The 14,020-nt window shown below is 42.5% G+C and overlaps 1 protein-coding gene across 1 annotated transcript in view; it reads left to right on the forward strand.

Moving 5' to 3' along the window:
* Nucleotides 1-8,834: 8,834 nt before the first annotated feature.
* The window catches only part of COLQ (collagen like tail subunit of asymmetric acetylcholinesterase), a 38,956-nt gene continuing 33,770 nt past the window's right edge, over nt 8,835-14,020 (forward strand). The window contains exon 1 of the mRNA XM_039708816.1: nt 8,835-9,024. Coding sequence (XP_039564750.1) covers nt 8,919-9,024 — 106 coding nt within the window. The 5' untranslated portion in view covers nt 8,835-8,918. The remainder of the gene's footprint in view (nt 9,025-14,020) is intronic.

The raw sequence follows: 14,020 nt of genomic DNA on the forward strand, positions 1-14,020 counted from the left end.
TCAACACCAGAACTTGGAATTAAAGGTATTGAACAGACTCAAGAGGAAGAAAATGTCTGGGGCTCAGCTGAGGGAAGATGCTGTGAAAGAGGTAGTGAGTGTAATTTTCTGGAACATTCCAGAAGTTTGTGTTTAAATAAGATGCAGTTCTGAGTCTCTTTCTTATGGTTTTCAGGTAAATCAAGAATACTTGAAATACTTGCTGTACATGTTACGTGTGCTCTCCATTAATCATTAGTCCAGTGACTGTGAAAACTTTTCTAACAGGGGCCTGCTCAGTTCTTGGGGTTAAGAAAACCAAGGTTCAGTCCAGCAGCACTTGTCCTCTTCAAAGACACATGAAAGGGGTTGAAACTTGGGACCAGCAAGTGGTACAGGATAAGTATTACAGGGATGTCCAAAACCCAGTGGGTAATGTCATTATGGGACCAGAGGTGAAACCATGAGGAGCCACAGATAAATGGCCTGGTATGAGAAATAAGAACCGTGGAATCACAGAATATTCTGAGTTGGAAGGGACCCAGAAGGATCATCCAGTCCAGCTCTTGAAGTGAGTGGCCCAGAGGGATAAAACCCACAATCTTGGAATTGTTAGCACCCTGCTCCAGCCACCTGAGGTAAGAGGTCACATTTGTTACTGTCTCAGCACCTCACAAAATAGCGTAAGGTGTTGAGTGCATGTTCTTGCAGCCCCTTGTGTGCTCAGCCTGCTAGCAGGTTTCGTTTGCAATAATTCCAAACTGCTCAGTAATTGTGTTCCCCCTTCAGTCTGCAGTGAATTCTGTAGGCTCTGCCCTGTGAGCATTTGGGTGTATGGTGTTTCTGCTCATCTTCAGTTGTTATGGCCAAATAGCAGATACCCATTGTGATGAGGAATCAGGTGTAGGTTTGGTCTGGCCAGATTTGATTTTCCGCACTCCTTCAAAAGCCCAAGTACACATAAAACAGCAGCAATGTATCTTCAACTCTGCCACTCTGGACCCACAGGCAACAAGCACACGCTGGCTGGAAGCTATGGTAAAAGTCTTATTAAGAAATATGTCTTCTGCACTGACTATCTCTTATTGTATATGTTGTAATCAAAATCCCCCCCTGCAGCTCTTTTCAGGCTTTTTAAAGAGCTTGATGGCTTAGGGGAAAGAGGGCTTGGCACTCCTCTACTTAGTAATGTTCTGAGGGGAGACCAGTGTCAGAGCTGCTCTTCTGTATGGCAAACTGGCAATGTGACTTCTGTGGGTTTATTGACTTCTAAGTGAATATTGAAATGAGTAAGAAACAGCTATTCTGCTGTTTCTCTTGATGAGGTGATTGAAACCAGATGGACAAGCTTTAAAGAGGCCCTCAGTAAAGCAGACCCTTCTAGGTAATTATGGCACATGTTAATATAAATGAGAGTTATTTCAGTGTCTGTTCTTTCCAGGAATCTCTAAGATGTCTGAAATAATGATGAAATAAGTAAGAAAAGTTAATAAAATGACAGCCTGCTTGCTTGAGTCAATATGCCTAAGAAATTTTGGGTTTCATCAGTCTTTTCAAGGGGGTGATAGAAAAAGCAAGGATAGAAAAAGCAACTGAAAATGTTGCATACTTTAATCTGGAATTATTTTTCTTTTTGTCAGCTATAGAATGTCTGCAAAATCTAACTAGCAATTATTTGTATAATACCTTGGATCAAATTCTAAACTACATGCAGAGAAGAGATGCTTTTGAAGACAGGATATGAATTGCTCTACTTGAGATTTGGAGAAAGGGATTAACATCTTATCTAGGATTGCATAAATGGCCATGATGATCACACGAATGTAAGCAGCTTAGAACAGCTTTGCACATAAGTGATGGGAGATTTCCCCTAGTGCTGGTAATGTTACTACATGAGGAAGATATTGGAAGACTCACATAAGCCTTTTTACATCTCCAGCCTATACAGCAATCTAAGGTTTTTTGATCTTGATTCCAGAAAGCAGTCACTGTTTCTGGGTGTGAATTTTGTGCAGTGGCTACCTGTGGCTGTTGTAGCATGAAACTTGTCATAACCTGCAGGCCTACCTGAGAAAAAGACTGTTGGACAGAGAGACCATTCAGTTCTCCTGTGTGGGTTTGCTCTGCATACTTTGCAGCTCTATGGGGGATGTGATGTCGACACACGCTCAGTGACCCAAGCTAGAGCTCCACAATGTCTGGATGCAAGTCCCTCTTTAATTAAATCTTCGCATTAAAAATATATTTCTCTTTAAATATACACTTTTCTAAGTGTTTGAAGGATTTGTCTTCTGTCTCCTTGGCATTGTCATTAAGACAATGTGCATGTATGGCATTTTATAAGCCTTGGTACTGGGAAGTGCTGGTACCAGAACTGGTGGATATGCAGGCATACTTCAGGTTCCAGCTAAAGCTGGGCCTTATCTGAGCCATAAACCACCTGCTTTCTCTGCAAAAACAGGGATATCATTCAAGTGCCCAGAAAATAAGTAAAAATCTAGGTAAAATTAATATTTCAGCCCTGCCAGCAATTTAAATCTACCCCACCTAAGCAGATAGTGTTGGGTCTCATTTTATGTAGTTGAAATCAGTGAGACCTTATTTTGGTGGAAAAGCTGTTTTTTCTCTAAGTTTTCATCTCTGTGTGCCAAATTACCATTTGGTGAGGATGTCTTAAATACAAATTAGTGAAGCTTCAAAAGTAGGACTTTATGATGGAAATTCTAATGCAGTCTTAATTACAGTTCCCTGGTTCTGCAAAGGGTGCTGAGAGAATTCTCTTGTCTAATTTGGTTAGGTTCAGTTATCCTGTGTTTGGGAGATGCCAACCCTGGCATCCCAGAATGACTGGGCAACAGGCAGTGCCCAGGCATTTTCTATGGCTGCTGTGGTAACTCTGTAGCTGGGCTTCAAAATTTGAATGACTGTAAAAAGAGAAATCCTCTCCACCTTTAGCCTGAACCAGCATCTTTTAAAATCAGCCTGAGATTCATTATCAGCTTACAAAACCAGAGCAGTTTTCCAACATGGATGTGTCTTGCCCAGCAGCTATGGTGCCTGAGGACTCTCACCGAGTCCTGCTTGCTGTCGTGTCATGACCAGCACTTGTAGCCATCCTTTTGCTTAAAACCCCCTAAAAATCAAAAACATTCTGCTATTTCTTCTTGCTCTTTTACTGTGATCTATTTCTTTACCTTTCCCCAGCTTTATAATGTTGGTTCTCCTGTCAAGCCTTTGGGTAAACCCTCGGATGTTGTCCCCTACTACTGCTCCCCAAGTGAGTTTAGCAGATCTGCTCCTGGTTTTGCATTCTGTAAGTCACAGGATCCCAAGACATTTAATGCCCAGAGGTATCCAGGAGAGAGAAAAATGTGCCATGAGAAAATGAGGCTTCCTGTTATTTAAAAGACAAGGTGTCTGCAGCTTTTTCAGGCCCTGGTTTGGAAAGGCAGCTGTGCATATGCCTCATTTCAGGAGCACCTTCATTGCTTTCACTCACAGGCCTGCAGTTACACTCATTATTAAGTATTTTCCTGAGCTAGTGGTGCTTTGGCCTCTCATCTGAAGGACACTACAACCTTCTGTAGAGGATCCCAGTGTCTGGGGGCATTCTCCTAGGCATGCATGCACTGGTGTTTGGATCCATGTTTGTTTGCATCTCAGTGGTGTAATGGGCTGTACTGCAGTGTGAACATCAGGAGCAGGATGCTGCATTGCCAGGCATCTGTGAAGCTCTCTGGAATTAAAAGTCCTGAATTTAGTGTGAGCATTAAAATAATTACATTAATAATTTTTTTTCTGAAAAATAAAAACTAAATTTTCTCTGTTGACAGAGAAAAAAGGAGATTGTGCTTTGTGGTGTTTAATTCATTGGGCTGTTTGGCAACATAAATGATAGATCACTTAAATTAGGAGTTGTGGCAGCAATTACTGCCAGATATTTCTGTTCTGTGCCTCCAGCAGCATGGTAGCAATACTGGTACAGGCAGTGAGTTGTGCAGACATTTACTAATCAAACTAAATAGCAGTAGACAATCCAAATTAAAAGAAGATGAAAAAAATTGCCCTGCACACAATTACCATCTCTTCTAGTTGCAAGTACCAAGACCAGACTGGGTTATAGCTGTGACTTGTTTGTGATTCACTGTCTGAGGATGTTGAAGACAATTTATCTACTTAGACACTGGTAACTGGAGACCTCAGTTGGCTGGGACTATGACTGTCAAGGCCATGCTCTTTGTTCTATAGGACATTTTTCTATTAATCATTCTGAGGTTTTGTATGTTTGCCCCAGATTTTCAAAGCCTGGCAGTCCTGGACATATACCTTTATTCTCTGCATACGTGTGAGCATGTATGATGAGTGCACCTCATCCAAGAAGCATTGCATGCTCTACAGTTTGACAGGCAACATTTAAAAGAAAAATGAAGTGGAAAAAGAGGAAGAATAGCACTTTTATAAAGGTCAGCACCTGAATTATTGTTTTAAAATTGCTCTACTTAGTTGTGCCCTCCAACATTACAAGTCCACAAGTGGGGTGGTTTTGGTAGCTTTGATGGAAGTCACTTTGAATTATCCCATAAACTTTAATCATGTCTTTAACTCTTTTGTTCTATAGTCTTCAGTAGAAAAAGAAATGTGTGCATGTAGATTACTCATTGGAGTGAAAAAAAAGAAAAAAGTGAAGGACTGAGCCTTTGAATTAAGCCTTAAAGTTAACCTTTCAAGATGAATTTTCTAACATGAAATGAGAGCTGGGCTGCTCTGTAAACAAATATGCTCTGAAGAGTGTAAAGATAAATCAGCTTCCCTAGTCACTTTTGCATTTCTGTCAACCATAGAGTACAGAGAAAAGAGGAGGCCAGAAGGCTGCTGCCTGTTGTGGAATGTATAACATCCATTAAGTGCCTAATTTGAAAAAAGGAGTTGCTTTTGGAAATTGCTAGTCATGAATGTCCTGCCATCAATGTCCTCCTTCACCCTGTTGATGCCGTGGGTGGTGATGTGAAGACTGACTAGTGCTGGCTTGCTGCCAGCCAGCCACCTGCTCCTGTCCTGATATCCAGCTGGGACACTGGCACGGCTGGAGCTGTGGTGAGCCAGAGCTCCATCAAGTGTGAATGTGCTTGGGTTTACTTCATGCCAGTTGGTGGCTCTGCTCCTATTGGGCTTCTGAACTAAATTTAAATACATCAGCAAGGAAATGGTGATGCCTCTCACTGGCTTTGTGCACTTATTGTCATTTTGCTTCAGGAGCTGCCTTTGTACTTTAGACAATACATCTTCCAAGATGATGTTAGCTGTGTTGTCTTAGCACTAAATCTAAGACATAACTGAGTCAAGTGTGCAAAACTGAACATGTATTTTTATTGTGAAAAAACAATTGTTGCTAAATAACTACCTCACAAGGAAAATATAATTATAAAGATTCTTTTCCAGCTCCTGCTCTAATTGAATGAACAGGATTCTTCTGTACTTCTTTGCAGACACGAGCTGTTATTGAATTAGTGCATTAACTTGGGGTAGCTGTTTTACCTTTGCCCCACTCAGCAAAAGAGCTTTCAGACTTTTGAACTAGAAATTATATATTATCTCAACACAACATGGGGGAATGGTTTTAAACTAAAAGAGGGTAAATCTAGGCTAGATAAAAGGAAGACATTTTTTTGTGGTGAGGATGGTGAGACAGTGGAACAGTTTGCCCCAAGAAATTGTGGATTCCCCTTCCCTATAAACATTCAAGTTCAGGTTGGGTGGAGCTCTGAGCAGCCTGATCTAGTTGAAATGTCTCTGCTTATTGTAGGGGTTTGGACTAGATGACCTATCTGACCCAAATTATTCCATGATTATCTTGTCCTTCTAACTAGAATGGTGTTCATGAAAGAATTTGAGATTGATGGTATTTTAACTATATTCATTTTACCTTGTCTCGTTGATGCAGTACCTGCCAACCAAAATTGAACAGGGCTGGAAAGAAGCTTTCTTTTTAACAAGGATTCATTAATTCTTGCATAGAAAAAGGTTCATAAATTCTGTTTACATGGCAGTGTCATCAGCAGGTTTCTCCACACACTTCTAAGAGTTCAAGTTTGGGCTAAAAAGGTCAGGAAACAGCTCCTTGAAGAGACAAACTTTCCAGGCTGTTCTTTTCATTATGTGTTGGTTGGCTTTTGGCGTTTTTAGTTGCTGTGGCATCTACCATAAATAAATAAATAAAAGTATAGCGGGAGGAATGCATTGCTTGGCTGAGCAAGTTCTCAGGGCTCAGGGCCTGGAAATCACGTTTGTCAAGTCTCTCATGCCAGACTCCCCCTGCCACAAGACACGTTCCCTCCTCAGGATTCTCTGTGCCATCGGCACTGCTGCCATGGAGGGCAGAAAGAAGCTGTGTGAGCGGGTGTGCAGCCTTGCCATGCTGCCTGCAGCAGGGATGTCAGTCGGCTGCACTGCCACCTGCCTACGTCCAACCAGTAAGGCCACAGCCATTGTCCCTTTTATTTCCAATGGACTTCGTCCTTCTCTTGTGAAATCACTGCCAGCCTTGCCAGCAGTCTCAGCTGGTAAGGCCAACACCTCAAAATTAGAAGAAACAGAACCCAGGACTTGCACTCTGACGTGGCCTGGCTCGCTGCCCTGTAATGGGAGCTCTCCACTAAAATCTAAAGAGGGAATGGAGCTACTACATCATGAAGAGGTCTCTTCAAACAAACATAAGTCCAAACATCTCATTTTGAGTTTTTGTGGGCAATGGTGTGTTTTCCACTGAAGAGGGTGTGCCCACAGAGCTTTCTCCTCTGAGAAATGGCTGAGAGCCATTTCAGGTCAAACAGGCTCAGAGTGGTGGAGATGCTATGCTGAAAGAAAGGAGAACATTGACAAAACCTCTATTTTAATCAGGGTTCTCCACTGCAATAAGTTGATTAAAAATCTCTAAGAATTGACTGCAAAGCTAACTTTGTGTGGTTTTTGTAACTGTGAACCAGCTGTGGCTTTCTGGCTACCTCTGATATAGAATCATAGAAGCAGGGGAAAGATATTGGTCCTACTGCATGATCTTAGCTCTTTCCAGTATTATTGGATTAATTATTTCCTCATCAAATAGAACTTGTTTTGTGCTAGAAATTTCTACTAATTGCTAAAAGGCTGCAGGAGGATTTCAGCATGATTTGGAATTATTCACTTGTTCCTTTGACTAACTGTTGTGTTGGTCACCTATTTTCAGAGGTGAATATTTCAATACAAGCTTGACATTTCAACTTTTGAGCAATTTTTTTCCAGCCTCCATGCAGACTTCTAACATGGGGATTGCAGCTGGACATTTATCTTGCATGCTTAGGGCTTGTCACGATAAACTTCCCAAGAGCTATTTCTTTCCCACTGAAATACAGCATGCCAAGAGAACTAATGGCACTCACTTAATCCATGGTTATCATGGTCAAAGAAGAAAGAGACCAAATTACTATCTTCACTAAGAAAAGCCAAATACTAAAAAGTAACAGACAGTGGAATAAGTGGGTAAGATTAAATTAAAGTAGAAAATATGTTATCCAAAATATTGCAGTACTGGAAAGAGGTTTTAGAAAGCATTATGGTTATATTAAGCATGTCCTTTAGGGATAAAAATGCATAAGGCAGATGTGATTCTTCCCATCTATCCATTGCATTTAGAAAGATTTTGTCAATATGTTTGCAGTGTGTTGAAAGTAACAGCCAAGTCTGTTGAACCAGAATTGTGGAAATATCTCACTTTGCTCTTCAGTGGAATTAATGCCCAGGGGCACATGTCACCATTTTTGTCAGTGAGAACTCTTCTCAAATGGGGAAAAAAATAATTAATACAAAGTATTTTCACATTTTTTGGGGGGGAAACTATAAACAGTGGACAAAGAAAACCATCTCCATCTGGGAGAGAGTAATGTTTTTCACAGCAAAGGATGTACCTCTGATTTTCATGGAAATCACTGTCAGATTCCAGGCAGAGAGGATCTCTCTGCTACTTATTCAGAGGGCACAAATTAATCTGTAGAGCCCTGCATGTTGCAATAAGGCACAGAAACCCCAAGCTTTTGAACAGGTAGCAAGGGGATCTGCTGCTTTTCAGAGGATTTCTGAATTCTCTGAATCTGGGAGGTTTATTTCCTTCGCATGGTGCTGTGTAGTGCGTTGTCCATCTCCACCCCCAGAGCTGATAGCATTTAATTGCCCCCTTCATGGCACTTGTATTGTTTCTTCCCCCTGTTGCACCATCAGTGAACTCTGCAACCCTGCAATGCCTGGCACTGTCAGTGATATTGTCATTTTCACTTAAACCCAGAATAACAGTGTTTGTCGGTTTGTGAAGCCTTTGTGGCATCCCTCACCTTGAGCTGCACTCTGTGCACAAATGCAACATGTGTGGATACCAGGGATGAGCAGATGGTAGGTCACTGCTCATCTCTCATTAAGGCAATTAGTGACCTGTAGATGATCAATCAGGGATTTTATCCATCTCGATGGCAGTGTCTGGTTGCCTGCACCGAAGGATTCTGTTTACAGTCCAGTTCTTAATTTCTCCCATTCCTGCTCATCATTATTATTATCCAAAGAGCATTTTTGCTTCTGTTAGCAAAACCAGAATCCCCCATGCCTCAGTTTTAGCAGCTAATATCCACAATAGGGGCAACTGATCCAGCACAGGAGTTAAATATAACTGTGTCTAGTGTAAGGAGAAGATTTAATGGGAAATGGTTGGCATTCTTTCTTCCTAAAGGCATGGAGAGGGAGGGGGAAGAGAGAGAGAGAGAGGGAGAGAGAGAGAGGGAGACGTACACAGACAGACACACGCATCCCATAGTGAGGGCAGAGGCAGAGAGCAGGCAAGGCAGAGAGGGAGAGAGGGGAGAGAGAGCCCCAAAGCAGCCTTGTGCCTCTGAGCTGGGATCTGCCAGGGCAGAGCCAGCATGCTGCTCCTCAGCCCGCTTGTCCGGGGATCTTACCTGCTGCTTTTCTTCTGCTTTGCTTTGTCTCAGACTGCGTACGCTGACAATGTCTTCTCACTTTCAGCAGGTAAATTGCTTTAAGTCGTTACTTTTCCTCGCTTGGAGCACTCTGCACTCTGATTCTTGCACTTTCTGGTGATTGGGAACACAGGAGGAAAAAAAACCCTCCAAATTGCAGATCTCGGCTGAGGGATTTTGCATTGCAGATCTGCTCTGCCACAAGTCAGGACATTTTGTTGCTTGGTCAGTTTTGCTTTTTGCTTTATAATTTCTGGTTTTAAACCCCTCCCTTCTCTTCCCCGTGAGAAATAATGGGCAAGATCCTCAGCTGTTCAAAAATGCTTTTTTTCCATTGGCCTCTGTGGTGCTGTGCTAAGGCATGGATCTGGCCCAATTAGTTTATTTCTTGCATGTCTGCATGTTTCTTTCTATTTTGGATGAGTTTAAGCAGAATACAGCAAGGGAAAGAAAATGAATCTCAATGTATATCTGCTTCTATAAATAAAGCCCTGACCTCAATGAGTGCTGCCGGAGCCCGACTGGATGTTAGCAGAATAAACATCATCTGGCTCTGGCTATGACACTAACAAATACTCGGATGACTTACATAGCAAACAAGAGCCCACTGCATGGAAAATCCCTGCTAGGCAAAGACAAAACAAATTAGTTGTCAGCTGAGCTGGGGCACTGGAAATCCCTCCTAATAGATTTTACAGTTTCAGCAGTAAGACTTCCCTTCAGTCACGTTCTGTGCGAGGGAAAGGGAAAGGCGGCGAGAGCTCTGACTCCATCTTTGAGGAACTTCCACCAGTTTATGGCAAATTGCTGTCTGCCACCTTCTGCCTGTTATTCTGTGTCAATACAGACGCTTCTAACTAATGTCCTGTGTTCCTTCAGTGTTAGATTTGAGATGGTTCAAATGAGGTTGGCAGGTCGGGGCCTGCTATACCTACAGATCCTCCCCACGGCTTTCACAGTGATCAGAGGGCTGCATATTTTAAGTCTGTACATAAAATCAACCCTAGACATGGGCTTAAAGGCACACAGCCTTTCTTGCTCTCAAATCCCTCTGCTGTACCCATGGAGCCAAATGGTTTACCTTCAAGCTCTCTAAGATGCTGAAAAGCCTTTAAATTTGTAACCATTTATTTTGGATTGGGATGTGCTTTTTCCATTATGTTGAGGTTAGTTAATGGTGAGGTACAGGAATCACCAGGATTTATTTTCCCTAATATACTTCAAATTGCTTTGCAATAACATCAGACCTCAAAACTTGTTTTGAAGACCTTTTGTATTTCTCTGATGCTTGTAGATGACACACAGGCAAGCAAGAAAGTGATGTTTCCATTGCCTTCTCCTATGCCACACACTTGTGTTTCTACAGAAGGCATTTGATCTGTCCTGTTAAATAGCAGTTCAACAAATAACCTGCCCCTAAAAAGAAGGAAGACTTGTCATCTCTGCTGAAACCATAGTAAAAGAGGTAAACATGAAGGAAAATACCAGAGCCTGCTCCTTGTAGTGGAGCATTTTCCACAGGGCAGTCCTGGGCTCTTGTCTGCAAGACCCCATTGGGCAGACCCTCACCCCACAGTCTGCTCCATGGCAAAGTCTCACGCTCTGTTCTTCTGGCCAAGACACTGAAAATCACCTTTATACCCCACAAGCTCTTAGTGAGGCTCCTGCCATGTATGTATTGTCAATGTTTGTTTGATAATATACGGAAAAAATAGCAGTTGGCCAAAGATTCTGTCATAATCCCACAGCTGCAGGGCTGGATTGAGACATACCTGTGTGTCATTATCACTTGGTAATCAGGGCTATTTGGTATTAAAAATATATAATCAGGCATTCCTTTAGTGCTTTGGTTGCATCTGCATTTTAAGAAACTTCTAAGAAAAAAGCAGTACGTTCTGATTTTTCTGGTAGAAATCTGACAGTTGGCACAGAAGATGAATTCATTCAATTTACTCTGAAGGTGAATTAATTCTGCTTACATTCTCAGTTATTTTAGTGATTTCTCAAATGTTCTCTGGCTGTCAGCTGAGTCAATTATTTGTATTCGGCACCAGGATGCAATTTCACATTTAAAGAACGAATTTCAGCAGTGCTCTTTCAAATTCTGAAACTAATCCCATTTAGCAGAGAGAGTGTTCTTAAGTGATGGCTTGTCTTTCCTATAGCTGGGAAAAAAAATTGGGTATCTTCCAGGTGTGTCTGGAAACTTCTAGCCTAAAAGTACTTTTATTTCTGTCCTCACACATCTTTGCAAAGCAACAGGTCACAAATAAAAAGGCTTTCGGGTCCCAAAGCAGTAACTAGAAAGCAAAGAGGAAACAGCCTGTAGGGTGGAAAAATGTCTGTACAAAAATTGGGGAAAGAAGAATAAGCTGGATCTTTGTTTTCTGCCAACTCCACCTTAGAGTCTCATTAGCCTCAAGCAAGAGTGCATCCTTGTTTCTAGAAGTATTTTTAGTGTCATGTCAGCTTCAAAGAATTGAGTCTCACGGTGCTGAAGCATCATTTCTGGAGAATAATATAACATATTACAACATCATCTAGCTGTGGTTCCACATGGCAGTGAAGACCCCCAGGGTGGTAGCTCAGCTCCTGGAGACAGCAGGTTATTTTCAGGGTAACCTGTCATGCCCCACCCTTACACCACTTGTGTTTGTGGTGTCATTTACATCTATTTTTCAGAGCTCTGCCCTACTGAGGCTCCTGAACTGCTGCACTCACATGATGGAGGCATGAGTTCTGTAGTCATTTTTAGTAGGGCTGTATGAACCAGTCTGGACCTTGTAGGAACCACCCTGAAGGAAGCCACCTTCCAAATTCAGGTAGTAGAAAGACTCTTCCTCTCCTCATTCCTTCTCTTCCCCTTTACTGCTCATCCAGGCCCATAAGGTTTCACAGAGAGAAGGGACAGTATTTCAATTACCACAAGCATCTGAAGAAAAAGAACTGCATCTCAGTGCTTCTTCTGGCCTTTTATGCATGCCACAAGAGCATCCCTTGATTCAGTTGGCTCCTACAGCCAATACTGATTCATAGTCCTTTGGAAATATTGTGGTGGATCAGTTTAAAAGAACTCAATGGGATGTAAGAGCACTATTGGCAGTATTCCTCACACATTCTTTGCCTTTGTCCTATTATTTTCCTGAAGAAAAGGAACATTATATCTCACTGGGTATTAGGTTCATCCTCTTTGAGTCAGGAAGGTGTAATATTTACAACCAGACATCATGTGGCAAAGCTGCAGAAAATAATTCCATTTTCTTGTGGACTGGTGCTGTTGGAGCCATGGTGATGGGCCAGGTGGGCTGGGAAGAGCAGCTGTGTGGGGTGACAGCCATGGCTGGGCAGCACAGAGAAGGGACCTTGGGAGCCACCATGGTGCTGTGCTGTGGACAGAGGGCATTGTGTATTTGTGAGAGAAACAGCAGGAGAGAAAGGACACAGAAACAAGGGATGATTCCTGACGTTCGGGGAGCTGGGATCAGGGCTGTTATCCCAACTGAATCTTTCTATAAAATTAATATCTGACCCCACCATCAGGGTTTGGTTTTCTTTTCTCTGCAGGAACCTGAATATTGTCATGATGGAGAGCAAAGATGTCAAGTGGATGTATTTTGTTTCTAAATAGAGTAATTGTAAATATTTATTTATGTAAAATCACAAGGGAATGACTTATCAGAATGTTTGCAAGAGAAAGAAATTTGCGTAAGGAATTTAAAACAAGATGAAGAAGACATTCAAAAAGCAGCAGCCAGAGCCTGCTGGAAAAATGGCCCAAAGGGTGACTAGCAAGCAAAAACATCAGACCAGGGAAGGAAGCCTGGTTCTGTTCTGTAAAATCAGCATAGGCCCAGGAGGTGCTGAGCATCCTGGTACCATTGGTTAGTGGGTTTCTCATGGAACAAACATAAGCAGGAAAGCTGGGTATAGATTAAAAATCCTGATAGAAATGAGCCACTGGCAAAGGCTACAGCTTCATTAGAAGAAGGAAAGCAAAGGATATTGGCCATGAGAGGGCAGTCACCTAGCTGTGGAGCTGAGCAGCCAAAGGTCTTGGGGCAGGATGTTTGAGAGCTTTCTGTCTTGTTTGTGATTCATATGAACCTGAAAGAGAAACAAAATATTCTTTCAGTAGATTCTCTGTTCAGCTTCAGAGAAGAAAATAACCTTGTGATTGGCTGGTTTAACTTGGTAGCCCAAATGGGGAGCTGTAAAGATAAGCCAAAAGAAGGAAGGCAGAGTAGCTACCTTTCTAAGCTGATAAAGAAGACAATTCCTGAGCAGCCTCTGAGGAAGGCTTGGACTGGTAGCAAATTAACAACCTAGTATGGTGTGGTTACTGTTGCTTCAAGTAAATGGGTCTTTAAATAAGCAGAGTTTAAAAGACAGCTGATTTGACTTTATCTGTATATTCTCCCCTGGTAGATATGACATGTGAAAATCCCAAACTGGGCATCCTGTTCAGGTCAATGTAGATGATACTCAGGAAAGGAATCACCTTAGGACTCACAGACCTTCTCTGGTGGTGTGTGCTGCAGCAGCTGTGCTGAGTGAGGTGAGAGCAGAGCAGCCACACTGGTGCACAGCCCGTCCCTGGCTCCGTGCCTGCATCCACCTTCTCGTCAGCAAGGGCAAAGGAAGAGAGCCCTGATGTCACCCTCAGTAGCCAAGGCCCCCCAGAGATGCCCTGAAATTCACAGTGAACCAGTGAATAGGTGCCCACTTGATCCTGTGGGTAAGGGACAAGGAAAGGACATCAGAGGCTGGGTGTTTGCCTTGCAGCAGTAAGTAAAAGTCAGAAGAGGACACAGCCTCTAGTGAGGAGGCTGGAACCTGTTTGCAGCAAAGCTCCTTAAGTGCAGCCCTGGCCTTGCATGCAGGAGAAGGAAAAGGCTTCTGATGTGTTTATGACATAACTGGTTGACAAGGTGCTTGTCTTGTCAGAAGGGTTCAGTGATAATGCAGATGAAGGGAAGGGGTTCAGTGAAATGCTGTTGAAGTGGAATACCGTGACATTCACTTGCTGTGTTGTGAAGAAGTCCTCC

This window comes from Passer montanus, unplaced genomic scaffold (genome assembly GCF_014805655.1).
Source record: "Passer montanus isolate IOZ18808 unplaced genomic scaffold, ASM1480565v1 scaffold10, whole genome shotgun sequence".
In the NCBI taxonomy this organism is placed as follows: domain Eukaryota; kingdom Metazoa; phylum Chordata; class Aves; order Passeriformes; family Passeridae; genus Passer; species Passer montanus.